Consider the following 22,039-nt stretch of genomic DNA (forward strand, 5'->3'; position numbering starts at 1 on the left):
ATACGTGTGCGCGTATTTACAGGAATGATGATCACACAAGCTGCTTTGTAGCAGTTTGCCTGGTTTACCGATATAAATCAATGTTAAACTAACTTCTGTTTTCCAACAGCCTGCAAATTCCTTTAGTGCCTTGGATATGGAAGATGATGAGGAGGAGGAGCTGGATGAGGATGAAGAAGAGAGTTCTAAGGGCGAAGGAAAAGTTAAGGTTAGAACACATACACAGAGCTTTGATGCAAGACCAAAAGCAGTGTAGATTTTTCACTCATGGAATGTTATTGCTGCAGGGTTGCTGGACTTGGCTTAGCATAAAAAGAAGGAATTTGTACATATGAAAGTACACAAAACTGTTTTCCGAATCGTGGTAATTGTTTTAAACAGTGTGATTATCATGGAAGGAATATGCCATCATGTGCATTTGGAACTGATTAAAACGGGTATTGGTCGCTACCCATGAGAGTAGTAGTTTGGGTATAAAGTGTACCTATGCACTGAATACGGACAATCTTTTTGTGCTTCCTAATACTGCAGAATGAAGATGATGAGGATGAAGTGGAGGAGGAAGGAAAGGAAGAAAACAAAAAGGCAGTAGATGACAAATATGCTAATTTAAGTAAGAAAGAGAAAAAGAAAATGAAAAAACAGGTAAGAGCTGCAAATTACTTTAAGTACTAATTTTTGTTTTGCTTTCCTAAGCAAAGTTTACCATCCATTTATGGATAAAGCAATGATTATGACATATGGTTATGTAAGTAAGTCCTCTTCATGGGTTTTGCCCCAAACATTAAAATAACAGGAAGTGTTTTGCTGTAATACCTTGGTTAGTTTTTTAACTTGTGCAAAGATCAATAAGTTGCACCCACTATATTTATTAAAATTAACCACTGTAGAAACTCAGCGGGTTGGGCAGTATCCATCGACGGAATGAATGGTTGACATTTCAGATCGAGACCCTTTAATCTGGTGCATGCACATTTCAACTTCTGCACAGTCTCTAGTGTTTCCTTATTAAAAGTATCAAGTGTTTGAACCCTAACTAGTTGTTGGACAAGTCAGCATTGTTTAACCCAGAAAAGTTATTTCTGAAATTTTTTACTTGGAATATTGATTCCAGAAAAGTTTAATATCCACATTTGTTTCTTTTCTCCTTCTCAGATGGAATTTCAACGGCAAGTGGACATACTAAAAGCTTCAAATGATGCGGAGGGTGACTTCTCTGTGTCACAAGCTGAGCAGTCATCACGACAAGCAATGCTGGAGAACGCATCGGATATCAAGGTGCCTGTTTTGGCAGGGTAGTGGAACCATTAAACTGTCTTAGACTTCATTGTCTGAGCATGAAGCGCCCATTATCACAGGGAATCTACTTATTGAGTCAAGTCAGCTCTGCTGGAGTAGACAAGCTGGGATGGAAATGGAAAGGCTGAAGAACAATTTCACAGCATCCTGAAGGGACAGATTTGTAGCTTAGGAGAAGCCAAGGATACATGCAAATCCTCTTTTCAATCCCCTTGGTTTGCTAATTGCCTGACAAATACACAAATGTGGGTCTTGTTTGACTTCTGATTGATCAGAACGCTGTTTAATTTTTACCTCTTTCCAAAACTTAAGTTAAATGATGGTTGAATCTCTCATTCATGGTTTTGGGAAATACCAGCAACACACAAAATTCTGGTGGAATGCAGCAGGCCAGGCAGCATCTATAGGAAGAAGTGCATTCGACGTTTGGGGCCGAGACCCTTCATCAGGACTAACTGAAAGAAGAGATAGTAGAAGATTTGAGAGGGGGAGGGGGAGATCTGAAATAATAGGAGAAGACAGGAGGGGAAGGGACGAAGCTAAGAGCTGGAAGGTTGATTGGCAAAAGGGATACACAGCTGGAGAAGGGAGAAGATCATGGAACGGGAGGCCTTGGGAGAAAGAAAGAGGGAGGGGAGCACCAGAGGGAGATGGAGAACAGGCAAGGAGTGATTGTGGGAGGGACAGAAAGAGGAAAAAAAGAAAGGGGAATAAATAAATCAGGGATGGGGCAAGAAGGGGAGGCGGGGCATTAACGGAAGTTAGAGAAATCAATGTTCATGCCATCAAGTTAGAGGCTACCTGATGGTGTTATTCCTCCAGACTGAGTGTAGCTTCATCTTGACAGTAGAGGAGGCCATGGATAGACATATCAGAATGGGAATGGGACATGGAATTAAAATGTGTGGCCACTGGGAGATTCTGCTTTCTCTGGCGGATAAAGAGTAGGTGTTTAGCGAAATGGTCTCTCAGTCTGCATTGGGTCTCTCCAGTATATAGAAGGCACACCGGGAGAAAAGAAAGAGAAAAGGAAAAAATGATAGATAAATAAGGGAGGGGTAAGAAGGGGAGGAGGGGCATTAATGGAAGTTAGAGAAATTAATGTTCATGCTATCAGGTTGGAGGCTACCCAGACGGAATATAAGGGGTTGTTCCTCCCAACACCCCTCTTCTTCCCCACCCCCCCGCTTTCCACAGGGATTGCTCCCTACGTGACTCCCTTGTCCATTCCATCCCTTCCCATCGATCTCTCTGGCACTTATCCTTGTAAGCAGAACAAGTGCTACACCTGCCCTTGCGCTTCCTCCCTCACCACCATTCAGGGCCCCAGACAGTTCTTCCAGGTGAGGCGACACTTCACCTGTGAGTCGGCTGGTGTGGTATACTGTGTCCAGTGCTCCTGTGGCGGCCTGTATATTGGTGAGACCCAGCACAGACTGGGAGACCATTTCACTGAACACCTACCCTCTGTCCGCCAGAGAAAGCAGGATCTCCCAGTGGCCACACATTTTAATTCCACGTCCCATTCCCATTCTGATATGTCTGTCCATTGCCTTCTCTACTGTCAAGATGAAGCCTCACTCAGTTTGGAGGAACAACACCTTATATTCCATCCGGGTAGCCTCCAACCTGATGGCATGAACATCAGTTTCTCCAACTTCTGTTAATGCCCCTTCTCCCCTTCTTGCCCCATATTTATTTTTTCCCTTTTTTTCTTTTCTCTTTTTTCCTCTCTGTCCCTCTCACAATCACTCCTTGCCTGCTCTCCATCTCCCTCTGGTGCTTCCCTCCCCCTTTTTCCCTAGGCCTCCCGTTCCATGATCCTTTCCCTTCTCCAGCTGTGTATCCCTTTTGCCAATCAACTTTCCAGCTCTTAGCTTCATCCCTCCCCCTCCTGTCTTCTATCATTTCAGATCTCCCCATCCCTCTCTCAAATCTTCTACTATCTCTTCTTTCAGTTAGTCCTGACGAAGGGTCTCGGCCTGAAACGTCGACAGTGCTTCTCCCTCTAGATGCTGCCTGGCCGGCTGCATTCCACCAGCATTTTGTGTGTGTTGCTTGAATTTCCAGCATCTGCAGATTTCCTCGTGTTTGGGAAATACCACTCCTTTCCACTCCTTTGGATTTAGATTTGATTTTTTTTTGTTCATTTTGCTTCTGCAAATATTCCTGCTTGTACTCATTACAACAAAAATAGTCCAGAAAGGTACCGATCAGTTGAGGGTGACAGATACCTTTTATAGTGCAAATAGTCATCCGCTTTTGTATCAATGACATCTAGTATGCATTCAATGCTATTTGTCTTAAACATAGCATTGTATGTCAGTATTGCAAGGGAAGCTGTGTGTGAATAGGGTCAAATTTTGGCAACAATTGGACGGAGGGGAGGGAATCTGGTGGTACTGTTTGGTAAATGTTAGAAAGCCAATGAAGTGGGCGTGGAATTGTGAACTTGGCTGCTTTCTTGGCAAGGACCCTTCAAGGCTCCTGTTCTTGAAAAGTTTGGATAATTGTAAGCATAGGGATTTCAGAAATGACTGCTGGAAGCACACTGAAAGGTGTTTAGGTAACACAAAGCTCGCACGACAGTACTTTATCTCGGTATCATAATCCTGTTGCAAGACCATAAGACATAGGAGCAGAATTAGATCATTTGGCTCATCAAGTCTGTTCTGCCATTTGATTCAACCATAAGACAGAATTAGATTTAAGCCATTCGGCCCATCGGGTGTTCTGCCATTGGATCTGATTCAAGACCATAAGACATGGGAGCAGAATTAAGCCATTTGGTCCATTGAGGCTGCTCTGCCATTTATCACTGATTTATTATCCCCCTCAACCCATTTCTCCTGCTGTCTCCCGATGCCCTTACTAACAAGGTCCTCCCACCCTCCACTTTAAATACACCCAATGACTTGGCCTCCACAACCACCTGTGGAAATGAATTCCACAGATTCACTGTGGACTTGGCTAAATCCTCTGGCTAAAGAAGTTCCTCTATCTGATGGGACATCCTTCTGTTCTGATCCTAGACTCATCATGCCTGTTTTTGTGACTATTTGACCCTCATCTTCAACGCCACCCAAATCCCCTGCTGTCAGCTTGCATTGCTCTTAATGAACCCATTTTTGTAATTTTCAGCTGGAAAGGTTCAGCATCTCAGCTCATGGGAAAGAACTGTTCGTCAATGCCGACTTGTACATTGTGGCTGGAAGGAGATATGGTCTGGTCGGACCTAACGGGTAAGTTGAAAAATGAGGCTTCTTGAGAACTTTAACCTGAAGCAACTAGTACTCTTCTGGAGGAGCTCAGCAGATTGAATAGCGCCTGTGAAGAATGGGGAAGGAGTTTTCAATGCACGGTTTCAACAATTCAACAACACGGTTTCACAATGTCAACAATTACTTCCTCCCCACAGATGATGCCCAACCTGCCGAGTTCCTCCAGCAGATTATTTGTCGCTCCAGATTCCAGCATCTTCAGTCTTTTGTGTCTCAATGCTTAAGCAGTTTTCAGTTATTAGGGAATAATGTACTTCTTGCATTTGTCAACCTTGTAATAATAGGCTTGCATGCTTTTATCGTAGCTCAGTTCCGTAGTGGTTATAGTGCCAGAGAAAGCGATTATGATTCAATTCCCCCACTGTCTGTAAGGAGTTTATACTTTCTGCTTGTAACCCTGTGGGTTTCCTCCGGGTGCTCTGGTTTCCTCCCACATTCAAAAGTTGTACTTTTAGGGTTAGTAAGTTGCGGGCATGTTTTGTTGGGGTCAGAAGCACGTCGACAGCATGTCTGTCCCCAGCACAAGCAGCTCATTTCACTGTTTCTATGTACATATGTCAAATAAAGCTAATCTTTAATCTTGTATTGGTATCAAGAATAACTATTGTAACAATTACCTACTGTAATTATGGTGAAAAGAGTTATTGCGCAATGTAGAGTAATCCCTTGGCTGTTGCCTAATATATTCAGAGTACACAGGTTTAGCGCTGATGAAGCGTGCATGATTAACACTGGAGTAGATCTTATCAACGTGCCCCATCCCATCTCTCCACTTCAACTTTATATTAAAGATCATGAGAGTGTTTCCCTCAGGACATTCACTAAAAATAAGTCTTGGCATTGTTTTCTGATTGTGGGCCCAGCTCTGCAAACTGCTACTTTGCTCAATTGCAAATAGTTTAAGAGCTCCCAGAAGCATGGTACAAACTGGTTTCACAGTATCTCCTGAATATGGAACCTATCTCTTTCACCTGGCAAGTTGGGCATACTTTTGCCTGTCAAAGGATAGTAAAAATTTGAATTATTTCCATGAAAGGGTCAATTAAGATTGATAGATTTCAATTACAGAGATAGTACCTTGGATATGAATCATAAATCACTTACTGGTGAATCTGGCTTGAGGCCTCTTGCTGCTTCTGTATCTGGCTTCCTTTGCTTCTGAAGCTCCTTGGATCATCCTAGGGGCATGGAATTTCCCAAATAAATGCAAGTATTTTCTTCTGAATATTAACAAACTTACCAGCTTGTGGTACTTTCTAGAGCAGGAAGTAGCACTAAATTAGGTAACCCGTTTATTGAGCCAAATGTTCTTTTACTATTTTGGTTACCCTATTATAAGAGTGTTAAGCTGGAAAGAGTGCAAAGATGATTTACAAGGGACTTCAGGGGCTGAGTTGAAAGGAGAGGCTAGGACTTTGACCACAGGCATTTCTCACCCCCTTAGCTCCCCAGGAAAGGGAATCAAAAACTAAACGGCATAAGCTTAAGGTGAGAGGAAAATGATTTAAAGCGGATCTCGGGTAACTACACAGAGTACGTGTACATGTGCATGGACTGAGCTGCCAGAGGCAGCAGTTAAGACGAATAGAGTAATATTTAAGACATCTGGATGGGTATGTTTTTTGGAAAGGTTGGGTGGTACATGAGCCTAATGGGAGTAGTTTAAGTGGGAATCTTGGTCAGTTGGGTTGAACGGCCTGTTTCTGTTCTGTATTACTGACACCAGCTGAATTTGAACTTGTGCACAGAGCAGCCATTTGCTTCCATAATTAAAGAAATCTTCAAGAGATAAGGGAAATTCCAATAGTTTCTGTTCAGCAAACATGGAGTGCATGCCTTGATCAATGGAAGCCTTGGTGAAAACCAAAGCTCTCCTGGCTACTCAGAGGCGCAGTACAGGCCCTCAAAATTCCCATTTTTAAAAATTTCCTCTTGAAAATGTGGATTGATACACTGAAGTTTTCCCTTCTCTCCCAGCAAGGGTAAGACAACACTGCTGAAACACATCCAGAATAGAGTACTGAACATCCCACCCAACATTGATGTGCTCCTCTGTGAACAAGGTAAGCTGAACTCCATGTTATTTGTGTGACCATGGTGTACCTGGCAAATGTTCCTGCATGGATATCGAGAGTAGATGGACAGGCTTTATTATCTGTTATCTGCCTTTCCCAAATAGTTTGCATTCCTCTGTATAAAACCAACTTTGGTGCCGTTCTGTAAGTTTGGCTTTCAATGTTCCTTTCAGATGATATATAAAGACAGTAGGATCCATATATATTTCAATCACAGTTATTTGTTGCTTTTAGTGGAGCATGAATCCAGAATGCACTTTGATAGGGTAGTGGGGCTGGAAAAGATGCATACGTTAAACAGGACAGGAACAGGCCTTGCAGTCTGTAATGTCTGCACAGAATATGATTTAAGAATTGAGAGATTAAACTAAATCTTTTCTGCCTAAACATGATCCATATCCATCTATATCCTGCATGTTCATGTGTACCATGTAATAACAGCTGCTTAAACACCACAGTTGTACCTGCTTCCAGGTACCTTCCACTCTAATTAAAATTGTATTGCCCTGCACATCTCACCTTAATGATGTTCCCTAGTACTTGATATTTCTACCCCTGAATGTCTACCCTCTCATAATGTTAAAACTTCTATCTGATGTCCAGTTTAACCCCTGGTGCTCCAGAGGAAGCAATCCAGGCTGTTGGTTTGTTTATTTACTTAGCGATACAGCTTGGAGTAGGCGCTTCCGACCCTTCAAACCACGTTGCCCCAGCAACCACGACAAACCCAACTAACCCTAACCTAGTCACGGGACAGTTTACAATGACCGATTAGCCCACCCAATACAGCTTTGGACTGTGGGAGGAGCTGGAGAAAACCCGCGGGGAGGACGTACAGAGACTCCTTACAGAACAGCACCAGATTTGAACTGCGGGACGCCCTGAGCTGTAATAGAGTCACGCAAACCACTATATTACCATGGTGCCCAACCTCTACGGCTAAATCCCTCTAATCCCTCCCCCCTCAAAGCCCCCTGTGATGGGGCAACTAGAACTGAACACAATACCCCAAGGTTTGGCTTGCAAGGAGTGGTTGTTGAGAAACTTCTGCATTCAATTAATAAATCTTGTGGAATCCCTCCTCAGAGGTGAAGGCTGATGACACAGCAGCAGTCGATGCCGTTCTGAAAGCCGATACAAAGAGGCTGAAGCTTTTGGAAGAAGAGCGCCAGCTCCAGAGTCTCTTAGAGAAAGGCGATGACCGCGCTGGTGAAAGACTGCAGAAGGTGAGTTCAACATTCAATCTGACCAACAGACCCCAATCGGTACGGAGAGCCACCAACACCACCTCCACCACAATTACTCTAAACATTGCCCCACAAGGTTGTGTCCTCAGCCCCTACTCTACTCCCTCAACAGTCATGACGACATGGCCAGGTTCTGCTCTAACTCTATCTACAGGTTCGTAACTGATGCCACCATAGTGGGACGAATCTCAAATAACAATGAGTCAGAGTACAGGAAGGAAATAGAGAGCCCAGTCATCATGATAACAGCCTTCCTCTCAGTGTCAACAAAAGAGCTGGCCATTGACTTCAGAACGGAGTTTGGTACGTAATTACAGCCCACATCAACAGTGCTGAGGTTGAGAGCTTCAGGTTCCTAGGTGTGAGCATCATGAATAGCACCTATCACATTCTAGCTCTCCTCGTTCCTTCCCCCCCCCCCCCCCCCCCCCCACACACACTTTTTATTCTGGCATCTTCCCCCTTCCTTTCCAGTCCTGAAGAAGGGTCTCAGCCCAAAATGTTGACTGCTAGTTTCCATAGATGCTGCCTGACCTGAGTTCCTCTGGCAGTTTGTGTGTGCTGCTTTAGATTTCCAGCATCTGCAGATTTTCTCTTGTTCATCAATGGCCTCTCCTGGTCTAATCTAGCTGAGCTGAGGCCTCAGTTGGTCAGAGTTGACCATAGTTGATCATCCTTTATGTTTAGATATGCAAGCTGGGGCAGTACAGTATGGAGACCAAGCTTTTGCCCATGTAGCATGCATCCTCTCTTCACATAGCTGATGAACCCAAAGAAACGGCACCAGCAGTGTCACAGGACTTGCCAGCACTGAACACCATGTAAGACTACCTTAGGGACTCCAACTCTGCACTTTTCCCTCAGTTTACTCCTGAACCCTTTCCCATGGAGTGGGTATAGCAGCATGGTAGTGGCAGTTTGAGATCAGAGTTTTCCTTCTAGATGAACTGCCAACCATGGCTACAAGCCCCATCTGCCAAATGGTCTAATCTACATAACAAGTAATTACCTTGGTAGAACTTGGATGTCAGCTCATCAACCCACTTCATTTTGTATTCCATATCACTGACATTCCTGATGTGGTGTGCAGTTGTCAGATCCAAGTTCAAATGTATTGCCATTCATCCATGCACATACACAGATAAATGAAATATCCCTCTGGGGCTAAGGCGCAAAACATAGTACATATAGTCACACACAGCACATACAGTTACGATCAGAATATACTGTCACAAAGTAATATGAGCACAAGTCCCTGAGTGGCCTGCTCTGAAGATGGACAAATTGATATGAAATGTGAGGTGCAGTTTATGTAAGACAGTATAATGTTATTGGCACGATTATAATAAAAATATAATAAAATTATGTGATCCATGCTGTGGTACAGAATGCCTAGCATAGAAGTTGTCCATCTGGCCCCTTATTTCTGCTCCTTTCTGGTATTTATGAATCTGGTATTTATCTGCCTGAAAATTGAAGGGTTTTGGAATGTTCAGTTGATCAAACCATATTAAAATTTTAAAGGAATCTGTCACATCACTCTTTACTTTCACTTTTCAAAAGAAAGCCCTCAACATATTCATTAATTTTAAATCGGTGTTGTGACTCCTGATGTGTGTCTGTTGTGATTCAGCAGGTTTGTCAGTTCTTGCTGAATGTAAACAGGTGGCTCTTGGGGTTTGTGTTGTTTTTGTCTTTGCATTATTTACCATTTGTTTACACGTGGGGAGCATTCATTTCCATAGGGACTGTGTCACTGCTGTTCTGCTTAACAGCCAGTTGGTTCCCTCAGGAAAAAAACTTGCAGAATGCTGGAGGAACTCAGCAGGTCTGGCAGCATCTTCAAAGGGAAATAAGTAGTCAATGTTTTGTGCTGAGACACTTCGTCAGGACTGGGAAGAAGGTTATAGGAGCCAGAATAAGAAGGTGCTGGAGGGGAGGGGAGGGGAGACGGAGTACAGGATGGCAGGTGATAGGTGAGACTACACGAGGGAGAAGGTGGGTGGTGGAGGGGGTTGAAATAAGAATCTGCTGGAAGAGGAGAGTGGACCATGGGTGAAAGGGAAAGAAACTACAGCACGATACAGGCCCTTCGGCCCACAAAGCTGTGCCGAACATGCCCTTACCATAGAAATTACCTAGGGTTACCCATAGCTTTCTATTTTTCTGAGCTCCATGCACCTGTCCAGGAGACTTAAAAGATCCTATTGTATCCGCCTCCACCACCGTTGCCGGCAGCCCATTCCACGCACTCACCACTCTCTGCGTAAAAAAACTTACCCGTGACATCTCCTCTGTACCTACTTCCAAGCACCTTAAAACTGTGCCCTCTTGTGCTAGCCATTTCAGCCCTGGGAAAAAGCCTCTGATTATCCACACAATCAATGCCTCTCATCACCTTATACACCTCTATCACGTCACCTCTCATCCTCTGTCGCTCCAAGGAAAAAAAGCTGAGTTCACTCAACCTATTCTCATAGGCATTCTCCCCATTCCAGGCAATGTCCCTGTAAATCCCCTCTGCACCCTTTCTATGGTTTCCATGTCCTTCCTACAGTGTGGCAACTAGAACTGAGCACAGTACTCAAAATGGGGTCTGACCAGGGTCCTGTATAATTGCAACATTACCTCTCAGCTCTTAAACTCAACCCCACGATTGATGAAGGCCAATGCACCATATGCTTTCTTAACCACAGAGTCAACCTGCACAGCAGCTTTGAGTGTCCTGTGGACTTGGTCCCCAAGATCCCTCTGATCCTCCACACTGCCAAGAGTCTTACCATTAATACTATATTCTGCCATCTTATTTGACCTACCAAAATGAACCACCTTACACTTAATCTGGGTTGAACTCCCATCTGCCACTTCTCAGCCCAGTTTTGCATCCCATCGATGACCCACTGTAACCTCAGACATCCCTCCACACGACCAACAACACCTCAACCTTTGTGTCATCAGCAAATTGATTAACCCATCCCTCCACATCCTCATCCAGGTCATTTATAAAAATCACAAAGAGTAAGGGTCCAAGAACAGATCCCTGAGGCACTCCACTGGTCCTGACCTCCATGCAGAATGTGACCTGTCTACAGCCACTCTTTGCCTTCTGTGAGCAAGCCAGTTCTGGATCCATCAAGCAATGCCCTCTTGGATCCCATGCCTCCTTCCTTTCTCAATAAGCCTGGCATGGGGTACCTTATCAAATGCCTTGCTGAAATCCATATACACTACATCTATGGCTCTACTTTGTTTAGTCACATCATCAAAAACATTCTATCGGGCTCGTAAGGCACAACCTTCCTTTCACAAATCCATGCTGACTATTCCTGATCATACTATGCCTCTCCAAATGTTCATAAATCCTGCTTCTCAGGGTCTTCTCTATCAACTTACCAACCACTGAAGTAAGACTCACTGGTCTATAATTTCCTGGGCTATCTCTACTCCCTTTCTTGAATACGGGAACAACATCTGCAGCTATCCAATCCTCCAGAACCTCTCCCGTCCTCATTGATGATGCAAATATCATTGCCAGAGGCTCAGCAGTCTCCTCTCTTGCTTCCCACAGTAGCCTGGGGTACATTCCGTCCGGTCTCAGAGACTTATCCAACTTGATGCTTTCCAAAAGCTCCAGCACATCCTCTTTCTTAATATCTACATGCTCAAACTTTTCAGTCCGCTGTAAAAGAAAGGGCACCAGAGGGAGGTGATGGGCAGGTGAGGAGAATAGGGAAGCCAGAATGAGGAATGGGAAAGGGGGGGGGGGGGGGGGGCGGGGGTAATTAACAGAAGTTAGAGAAATCGATTTTCATGCTATCAAGTTGGAAGCTGCCCAGATGAGGTGTTGCTCCTCTAACCTGAGAGTGGCTGTAGAAGAGACCATGAACCGGAAATGGGGAGTAAAATTAAAATGGGTGGTGACTGGGAAATTCTGCCTGTTTTGGTGGATGGAGCGAAGTGATCTCCCAGTCTACGTCAGGTCTCACCAATGTAGAGGAGACTACACCAGCAGTACCTGATGCAGTGAACTACCCCAACGACTCCACATAAACTGTTGCCTCACCTGGAGGGACTGAATGGTGGCGTAGGTAGCTGTAACAATGAGCCTCTTGCAGGGAGAAGTGCCAGGAGGGAGATCAGTGGGGATAGTTTTCATGACTCTTTTTGATAAATAACTGACCTTTTAAAAGAATAAAAAGTAGGCAGGGTTCATTGACTGCACAGATCAAGGAACAGAAACAAGCTGTCTGCAAGAAGATCAGATGAAATTCAGATGAGTTCTGATAAGCAGCAAGTACCACTTGTGTCACACAAGTTCTAGGCAATGAATGTCTCCTACAAAAGACTGTACCTGCACCCTGTTTATCAGTGACATCCCCGTCACCATGGTTCAACCACCCTTTTCTGCAGGTGTACGAGGAGCTGCGTGCCATGGGTGCTGCTGCGGCAGAAGCTAAAGCCCGCCGAATCCTGGCAGGTTTGGGTTTCACTCCCGAGATGCAGAACCGGCCCACCAAGAAATTCTCCGGAGGCTGGAGAATGCGTGTCTCTCTGGCTAGGTAAGGACAATGCTGAAGGAACGGTGCGTTTTCTGTGCAGAGCCGCTTGGGCTTAGGGGCTACTCCTTTAGATAGAGTTGTACAGCACAGAAGCACAACTCTACCACACAGCAAAATGCTGAGCCAAGCAAGTACCATTTGCTTGTTTGGCCCACACTCCTCTAAGCCTTTCCATGTACTGTACCTGTGTACTGTAATTGCCTTTAAAAGGTATCTTTACTTGTACCACTTCCTTGGTCAGATTGTTCTATACTGTATACCCACTAACCGATGAACTAATGGCTTAAATCAGCTCATATATCTCATCGAACCTCTGGAAAAATTTGTCCCTACTTTCCCTACTCATCTTAAACCTATGCCCTCTAATTTTTGAACCCCTTTCCCTATGTCCATTCAGCTCATCTATGCCCCTCATAATTTCATGTAAGATTAATACGTGTCAGGAATGGACAGGAGGAAGAGTATAGGAAACTAATACAGGACTTTGTGATATGGTGCAACTCAAACTACCTGCGTCTCAATATCACCAAGACCAAGGAGATGGTGGTGGACTTTAGGAGATCTAGGCCTCATATGGAGCCAGTGATCATTAATGGAGAATGTGTGGAACAGGTTAAGACCTACAAGTATCTGGGAGTACAGTTAGACGAGAAGCTAGACTGGACTGCCAACACAGATGCCTTGTGCAGGAAGGCACAGAGTCGACTGTACTTCCTTAGAAGGTTGGCGTCATTCAATGTTTGTAGTGAGATGCTGAAGATGTTCTATAGGTCAGTTGTGGAGAGCGCCCTCTTCTTTGTGGTGGCGTGTTGGGGAGGCAGCATTAGGAAGAGGGACGCCTCACGTCTTAATAAGCTGGTAAGGAAGGCGGGCTCTGTCGTGGGCAAAGTACTGGAGAGTATAACATCGGTAGCAGAGCGAAGGGCACTGAGTAGGCTACGGTCAATTATGGAAAACCCTGAACATCCTCTACATAGCACCATCCAGAGACAGAGAAGCAGTTTCAGCGACAGGTTGCTATCGATGCAATGCTCCTCAGACAGGATGAAGAGATCAATACTCCCCAATGCCATTCGGCTTTACAATTCAACCGCCAGGAGTAAGATATGTTAAAGTGCCGGGGTTAGGACTCAATGTATTTAAGTAAACTACTTAAGAACTTTTTAAAAGCTATTATTAATGCTTTTTGAGAGGGTGATTTTAGATGCATATCATATTTTTACTGAGTTAAGTATTGTATGTAATTAGTTTTGCTACAATAAGTGTATGGGACATTGGAAAAAATGTTGAATTTCCCCATGGGGATGAATAAAGTATCTATCTACACCTCTAACATCAATTATAGGATTGTTTTTATCTGGATTACATGAATAAATGGTGACGGTTATGCATAAAATAAGGATGGAATGATGGATAGGCAGTTTGCATAATGTTTTACAGTGCCGATTGTAAGATTGGGTTTTAATTCCCACTGCTGTTTGTAAGGAGTTTGTATGTTCTCCCTTTCGCAGTCTGGATTTCCTTTGGGTGCTCCAGTCTTCCACATTACACAGATTTGCGGGTCAGGGATAATAAATTGTGGGTGCTAGCAGCACAATCCTTGATATAAAATACGTATGTTTCAATGTACATGTGACTAACAAATCTTTAACCAATCTATAAACCAGTTGTACCGCTGATTTTACAAAAAAAAATCTGTACAGTCTCTGTGCATGTGTCCTTATGGTGTCCTTGTTCTCTGTTAGAGCTTTGTTTATGGAGCCAACGTTACTGATGCTGGATGAGCCCACAAACCATCTGGACCTTAATGCGGTCATCTGGCTTAACAAGTAAGTTTATGGCTTTATAACTGGCAGAGTCATTTCTGTTTAAAATTTCAGAATCAATACTCAGAACTTCGTCAAACAACAACCAAGGAGCCATGAAGCTTTGAACAGGTGATGAGGATCTATTTCAAACATAATCACACCTGGTATTTTGGTGATCCATTAAATTGTGTACCTTGCACATTGAAGTTAAACAGTCCAGTAGGCAGAGGCATGAGACCAGTTCTCCCAGTTGATGTGGCCGAGCTAATTTGCCAAGTCACGTCAGTTGAGTTTGGTCCTTCATGGATTGGGTATGGTTCTTGGATTATCAGACACTTTGATTTCACTTTGACGCAGTATGCAGAGGTGCTGCATCCTCAGGCAATACTGACAAAGGAACCTGTTAAAAGTTGATATTCCTTTGGCAGAAGCTCTGACGTTTAGAACATGCACTATTGCATTAATGTGGCTCGAAGTTGTTTAAAGGTTCTCTCCTGATGGTCAAGCACCATTCTTGCTTCAGATGTCATATCAAACTGTTGATTTTCAGAATGTAATAAAATCACGGTTCCTTGGATTGCAGCAACCAAATCAGACTGTACCTAAACCTAAAGTTTGTGTGAAATCTATCTGAAATTGAAGCAGTGTAAAAGCAGAATCTGAGATGTCAGTTTCTCTCTTCCACACACTACCCACGGCAATAAATCTAGTTACTTCCTGGTTAAGTGGAGGGTATTTGTGACTTAATAATATACTGGAAACTGTCTTTATATGTCTTTTATATACCTTTTTGAGATCCATTTGTGTGTCTCCTTGCCAGCTACCTGCAGACTTGGAAGAAAACGCTGCTCATTGTGTCCCACGACCAAGGTTTCCTGGATGATGTCTGCACAGATGTCATTCATCTAGACATGCAGAAGCTCTTTTACTACAGAGGAAACTACAGTAAGTGATGCGCAATAAGGATGATTTTGGGCTTTGAAATTTTTTAGGAAATGCTTGACTGATTTGTAAGTGTCTTAGAATTGGTGGAGACTCGGAGATGATCTTGCAATGAATGCAGTTCATTTCAAAGTTGACCAAACGTGTTATTCATCAAATACCAGGTGAAAGTGAAGAGTTTGCAAACGAGAAAAGTGTTGGGAAAAGCAGAGTGTCAGCAAAGTTGTAAGCATGAGTGTGAGGAACAGGAAACCCAGCAGCGTGCTAGAAAAATTAAATCAAAAACTGGAAACGCTGAGTTTGCTCCTTGCAGAAGCTGTTATTGATGTTTCTTTGTTTGACAGCCAGCCAGTAAGAGGTAGGATTTTCAGAAGGGAGGAATGGAAAGTAAAATTCAGGTCAAGTCGTGGTTATTGTCCTGTATACAAGCACGGTGAGATCCAGGTACAATGAAGTTTACTTGCAGCAGCTTCACAGGCGTCACAAGCACGTAAAGCATAAATTATACAAGACAAGATAAAGAATTTGCACTAATGTCTTGCTTTGTACAACACAAAGGTCCATGGTGGTGCAAGAGGTGGTCTGCAGTTTCCTGTTGCTGAGGTAGGGTTAGGGTTATGCAGGTCAGTTTCTAGGGCCAGGTGGTTGTAGGAAAGTAGCTGTTGCTGAACCCAGATGGAGTGGGACTGCAGGCTTCTGTACCTCCTGCCCTACTGGTAGCAGCGAAAAGAGGGCATGACCCAAGTGTGAATCCTTGATAGATGCCACTTTCTTGAGTATTTCATTTGGAGAGGTTCATGGATGGGAGTGGTATGGAGGACTGATTTGGGTGCAGGTCTGTGGGACTAGGTAGATCAATAGATGGACAGAAGGGCCTGATTCTGTGCTATTGTGTTTTATGACTCTGACTAAAGGTGGGGTGACTGTGTATGACTTTGTATGACAATGATCTTCCATAACAGGTTTGAATTGTGGCCTGGAAAGCTATTCCCTGCTAGCTCAGCTGTATCTCTGTGTACAGTCCCTGAGAAGCTATGTGCTGGTTCTGATTCCTGTGTGTCTTGTGTATGTTCCAGATACTTTTAAGAAGATGTACCAGCAGAAACAAAAGGAGCAACTGAAACTCTATGAGAAACAAGAGAAAAGGCTTAAAGATCTGAAAGCAGGCGGCAAGTCGACCAAGCAGGCAGTAGGTGGTTTGTGTGAAGTATTACATGTTGGCAATTCTTTTTGGAATACTTTACCTGTGGTGGAAGAAACTGTACTTGTGATTTGAGACCAGATTTTTATGTTAAAATAGTCTCATCACTGTGGAGCACTTTCCCACTTTTTGCCTTAACCTCCATGCTCCTATTTTAGTTCAGCTCATGGTGCCTTCTATGTAGAACTTCATACAAGGATTTTGAAAATCCAGATGCATATCATTTATTTTATTTAGAGATGCAACAGGTTGACAGGCCCTTCCGGCCCAATTACACCCATGTGACAAATTAACCTACTAATCTAGAATGTGGGAGGAAAGCGGTGCACCCGGAGGGAGCCCATGTGGTCACGAGGAGAACGTACAAACTCCTTACAGACCGCATCGGGATTGAACCTGGGTCACTGGTGCTCTAATAACATTAAGCTATTTGATCTTGGGCAGCACAGTAGCGTATTTTAAACCTGGATCATAAGTTTAAAAAATGTGGATTAAAAGGGATTTTTAAAAAATCACACAGAACAACTGTGGATGCTGGATGCTGAAATTAAAGAGTTCTGACAAAGGATCTTTGACCCAAGCTGTTAACTCTTTCTCTTTCCACAGATATTGCCTGATCTGCTGAGAATTACTAGCGTTTTCTTTTTGTATTAAAGGGACAGGAATTGTCCTGTCAGTGTCTTCAGGCCTCTTTGGTTACTCAGAAAGGATTATAACACCTGATGATGTCATCTTCCCCTATTTTCCATTGGCTAATGTAACCATTGAAGGCGCAGTAGATGGATGTACAGTTTTACACAAACTTCTATAGAACATTGTTCTATGTCCCATAGTAGAGCACACCTTTGGCCAATGATGTTCTTAGTAATCAAAGTAATCCTTTCTGCTGCATGTGGTCCCCATCCCTCCATTCTCTACACATTCATGAGCCTATTTACAAACCTCTTTAAAATATTTCATATCTGCCTCCACTGCAACCTCTAGCAGCACATTCCAGGCACCCACCACTCTGAATATGTAGTAATTTTAAAAAACCTGGCTGAGCGTCAGTTCAATTCAATCAATGCCCTCATTCTTTAAACTTCCTCCTCAAACAAATTCTATTTTGCAGGAAAAACAGACCAGGGAGGCACTAACACGCAAGCAGCAGAAATGCCGGAAGAAGAACACAGACGAGGAGTCAAATGAAGCTCCTGAGCTTCTGAAAAGACCCCGGGAGTATACAGTGAAGTTTACATTCCCAAATCCACCTCCACTGAGTCCCCCCATCCTGGGACTTCATGGTAAGCGTTGGAGTGAATGAAAGAAACTTCGTTAAAAGTTTCCCTTGGGCTGCCCAGAATATTTCCTCTTCAGGCATACATCCCTTTTCACAGGGCAGGGCCTTCATTCTGTAATAAGAAATAAAGACAAATGAACTGTTGGACCCCTTAAACACCTCACATCAGTGAAGTTGTGGATGATCTTTCTATCTTGATCAATCCCTTGATGTCCAAATTAACGTTCTTTATCATGGTTATACCCAGAAGGTATCCCTAGGGAATATTTGGGAAGTGAAGCTCATCTAGCTTATTCGTCAATTGTCTCTTTAACTTCCACAGTGATACTCTTTATTGGGGTTTTCTTAAAGTGCAATGCTTCGCTCCCCCAGATTCTGTTTAAAATGTACTTTTGTGCACTCTCTGCACCTTCCATTTGTGTCCTTGGTTCATCTCAAGTCCATGAAATGCTTTAGCATTAACCTTTAACCTTTAGCAATCCCTCTTACTGTTCTGTGCAGCCACTCCAGTATATTGCCCATTCCCAATGCTCTCTGTGTACAAGGTTAATGGGGTGTTGTAGTTCTGAACTGATGCATTCTTTCTGTCTCAAATTCCAGCTGTAGATTTTGCCTATGAAAACCAGAAGCCAATTTTCAAGAACCTGGACTTTGGTATTGACATGGATTCCAGGAGTAAGCATTTATTTTTACTTGCATTTAACTGTTGTTGAATGACTTAATCGAGATTTAGCAGGAGCCTGAGGGACAACTCTTTCACCCATGGAGCGGTGAATGTATAGAATGAGTTCAAAGATGAGTGGTTGAGGCAGGTACATTTAAAAAAAGAAGAAACTTGAACATAAGAAAGGTTTAGAACTAGGGTGGCGAACCTATGGCGCAGAAGTTTTTGTTGGCATGTGGCATGCATAATGATTAACCTTACTATCAAATGTCATAGTGAATGACTCATTAATGGGGAATATGTTAAAGAATCCCGGTTAGAATGTGTTCACTTTCTTTTTATGGTTTCCCAGAAAGAGAAGAAAATTCCCAAGGCACTTCAGAGAATTTCTTTAGTAGTTTATCACCAATTTAGGCAAACACTCTCAAAAAAAAAGTTTGCCTTCTATGGTTTAGATCAGGGGTTCCCAACCTCCTTTATGCCATGGGCCCCTACGATTAACCGAGGGATCCGTGAACCCTGGTTTAGAGGAATAGGGGACGACCGCGGGCAAATGGCAGCAGCATAGATGGGGAAGTGTGGGTGGCATGGACTGCTTGGGCAGAAGAGCTTTTTCAAAGCTGTGATTCTCTGGCTTCATGTGACCCTTTCTGCATGTGTGCAGCAACATTAAAGTCACGTGCTCTGTTTACAACACATCGATGAAGTGCTGACTTCTCTATGTGCCATAAGAAGAAAGTTTACAGTGACAAGTCACTGAGCAGTTTCCGCACTTTAGAATCCTTTTAGTGAAGACAGATAATCATCACAAACTCCACTCTATCAGGTTTTAACCACCTATTTGAAAATCAAGATTTCAAACTGGCTTAAATCTCGTGGTCTAACGAGGATCACTGGCCCGTGCCTTCCTGTTCACCTACAGTGGGTCTGAAGGAGATGCTAGCAGTGCTGTCCCCACGAAATCCTCCAACACGACATATATTTCCCCAGCCACTGTCTCGGGCTATGCTTACACTCAGATTGGTGCATCGCACATCCAATACCAGCCCCAAACAAACATGAAGCACCATCGTTAGGGGATTAGCGGACAAACTTCAGGGATTTGAAGGTATCTCCTTGGAAAGATCTGATGTCCTCTTCACCTCCTGGGGATCCCTCCCTTCTGGTTACTCAATGTGCTGGGATTTGAGGACCGTCTTTGTGTTTGGGTGGGTGGGAGGGAGGCAAGGGGCTTGTCCTGCTGATGTTTTTGCTGAACATCATGGGCATGCTGTGCTGGCACTGGAATGTCTGGTGCACTTGCTGGCTGCCAAGTCATTGGGTATATTTAAAGCAGAGGTTGATGGGTTCTTGATTAGTCAGGCTATCAAAAGTTATGAGGAGAAGGCAGGTTGGGAGGGATAATAAATCAGCCATGATAAAATGGCAGAGCAGACTCAACAGGCTGAGTAGCCTTATTCTGCTCCTTTGTCTTGTGACCCTGAGGTCTCCCTTAGCCACACCAATCCTTCCCCACCTTCACTGAATTCCTGATGAGGCTGCACTTGGGAGCATTACATGCAGAACAAGCTCCACTTCAAAATCAGTAGATATTTACCCAGTGGAAGGGATGTATCGCCTTCCCTGATACCCACCTGCCCCCTCAGACACCACCTGCCCCATCTGTGTCAGAGGTATTGGATCCTACTTCAGTCTCAGAGCTCGCAGAGGTGGAGCAAACACAAATTACCCTCCACTCTGAGGGAGTGTCAAGAGACTGTTAATGTTTTCAAGCTGAGTTACAGGATGCATCTAATAAAGGACTTTGAATTTTAAGTACAAAGACATATGGGTTAATAGGTTAGCATGTACAAAAGCTGGAGGACATCAGCAGGTCCGGAGAGGAATAGACTGTTGATGTTTCAGGCCAAGGTCCTTATTAAGGGTCTTGGCTCAAAATGTCAGCTGTTTATTCCTTTATAGATGCTGCCTGACCTCCTAAGTTCTTACAGCATCTTATGTGTGTGTTACTCTGGATTTCCAGAATCTTTGTGTTTTGGGCTGGTGGGTTAATTATTGGTTGGCCCAGGCTTGTTGGTCTGGAAAGGGCTGTTAACCAAACAAATAAATGTACTGATATTTTTGGCTGAATTACAGACTGTATCTTGTTAAAGGAATTATATAATTTACAGTTATAATTCAACTGAGTGTGTGTTTTAGATTGAAATGTAATGGTGTTTGTTTAGTAACTCCTAAAAGACTTCGGCCTTTCATTGACATTAATGTACTAGTGATGAGTGATTGTTGTGGTGAAGTTCAGGTGTTTTTAGTGACGTTGAGATGCTGTTGGAATTTGGCTTTTGTATTACATCAGTTATTGAGTGGGGGAAAGAGGCTCGTTCCCATGAGTTGCATTGAAAAGCCCATGAACTCTTGCTGATGTGTCGCCCTTCTTTCCTCCTCTCAGTTTGTATCGTGGGACCCAACGGAGTCGGGAAGAGTACGCTGCTGCTGCTGCTGAGCGGAAAGCTGACCCCTGTAAGTTGTGCTATGCCATCTGCTTCTGCCAGGCGAACCACTGTCACAGAGCCTCATTCAGTAAGCTTAGACAACGAGAAATAAACATGAGTAAACCACAGACCCCCTTAAACACTGAACCACTGATGTGCCACTTTAGGAGGGTTGCTGAGGCAGCCTCATTGACTTCTAGACGTATTATGTCAGGGGATCCTGAAGAACATTAGAGAGCATATTGGTTTCTTGTGGCACGTGTAGCACAGCAGTCAGTGCAGACACTTCACAGGACCAGCCAACGATCACTGTTCGGTGTCTGTGTGGAGTTTGTTCCTTCTTCCCATCAACACTTGGATTTCCTCTGGGTGCTTCGGTTTCCTCCCACATTCCAGAATCTTACGTCTCGGGGTCAGTAAGTTGTGAGCATGACGCCACATGCAGGCTGCCCTTAGAACAATCCTTGCACTGGGCTGGTTGTTGACACAAAAATGAAGCATTTCACTCTGTTTCAATGTACATGTGACAAATAAAGCCAATCTCTTTGTCTTTAAAAATTGGTTCAATTGTGACACATTCCCAATGGTTGGCACAGACTCAGAAAAGGCCTGTTTCCATGCTGTGTCTCTGTATACTCGTCATCATAAATAGATCAAGACTTAATAAAGTGTATTAAAATATCGAGTAGAAGGGTGTGAACTCCAGGTTTCTGGATTGACAGTCTGATAATGTATTTTAATTTGAGGGCCTACGGGAATCACATTCACTCATGGCAATCATTTGTCTCTCTGAGAGCCCCAGTCAGTGATGCTTTCTCATACTGAGTCGTGACCCATCCTTTACACCTCGTTATGGACAGCACAGTTACACTGCCAGCAAAGCTCCAGTGACCCAAATTCGATCCTGCCTGCCGGCGCTGTCTGTGTGGAGTTTGTGGCTGGCTGGGTTTTCCATTTTCTTCTTTCATTCTCTTACATTGACTCCTGTTGATTGCCCCTGGTGTGTGGGTTGGTGGAAGTTGATGGGATTGTGGGGCGAATTAGTGTTGGAATGGGGTGCTCTGACACCTTGTGTTTCATCATGGGATACGAAAGTCCAACAGTAGAATGCTGTCAAACTGTTCCATTAGAAGAAGGTCGATTTGCATGTCTCAGTTACTAAAAACTAGTCAAAACATTTCACAGAAGTTGTACT

The 22,039-nt window shown here is 43.7% G+C and overlaps 1 protein-coding gene across 2 annotated transcripts in view; it reads left to right on the plus strand.

Annotated features, from left to right (window-relative positions):
- abcf1 (ATP-binding cassette, sub-family F (GCN20), member 1) overlaps positions 1–22,039 on the plus strand; it is a 58,471-nt gene that overhangs the window by 27,621 nt on the left and 8,811 nt on the right. For both annotated transcript variants that reach the window (XM_073032202.1, XM_073032212.1), the window contains 13 exons: positions 110–208; positions 532–645; positions 1,156–1,278; positions 4,441–4,541; positions 6,558–6,643; positions 7,742–7,881; positions 12,313–12,461; positions 14,207–14,290; positions 15,090–15,214; positions 16,288–16,400; positions 17,524–17,695; positions 18,292–18,366; positions 20,802–20,872. In XM_073032202.1, coding sequence (XP_072888303.1) covers positions 110–208; positions 532–645; positions 1,156–1,278; positions 4,441–4,541; positions 6,558–6,643; positions 7,742–7,881; positions 12,313–12,461; positions 14,207–14,290; positions 15,090–15,214; positions 16,288–16,400; positions 17,524–17,695; positions 18,292–18,366; positions 20,802–20,872 — 1,452 coding nt within the window. The remainder of the gene's footprint in view (positions 1–109; positions 209–531; positions 646–1,155; positions 1,279–4,440; positions 4,542–6,557; positions 6,644–7,741; positions 7,882–12,312; positions 12,462–14,206; positions 14,291–15,089; positions 15,215–16,287; positions 16,401–17,523; positions 17,696–18,291; positions 18,367–20,801; positions 20,873–22,039) is intronic.

Source organism: Hemitrygon akajei, chromosome 2, assembly GCF_048418815.1.
Source record: "Hemitrygon akajei chromosome 2, sHemAka1.3, whole genome shotgun sequence".
Lineage (NCBI taxonomy): Eukaryota > Metazoa > Chordata > Chondrichthyes > Myliobatiformes > Dasyatidae > Hemitrygon > Hemitrygon akajei.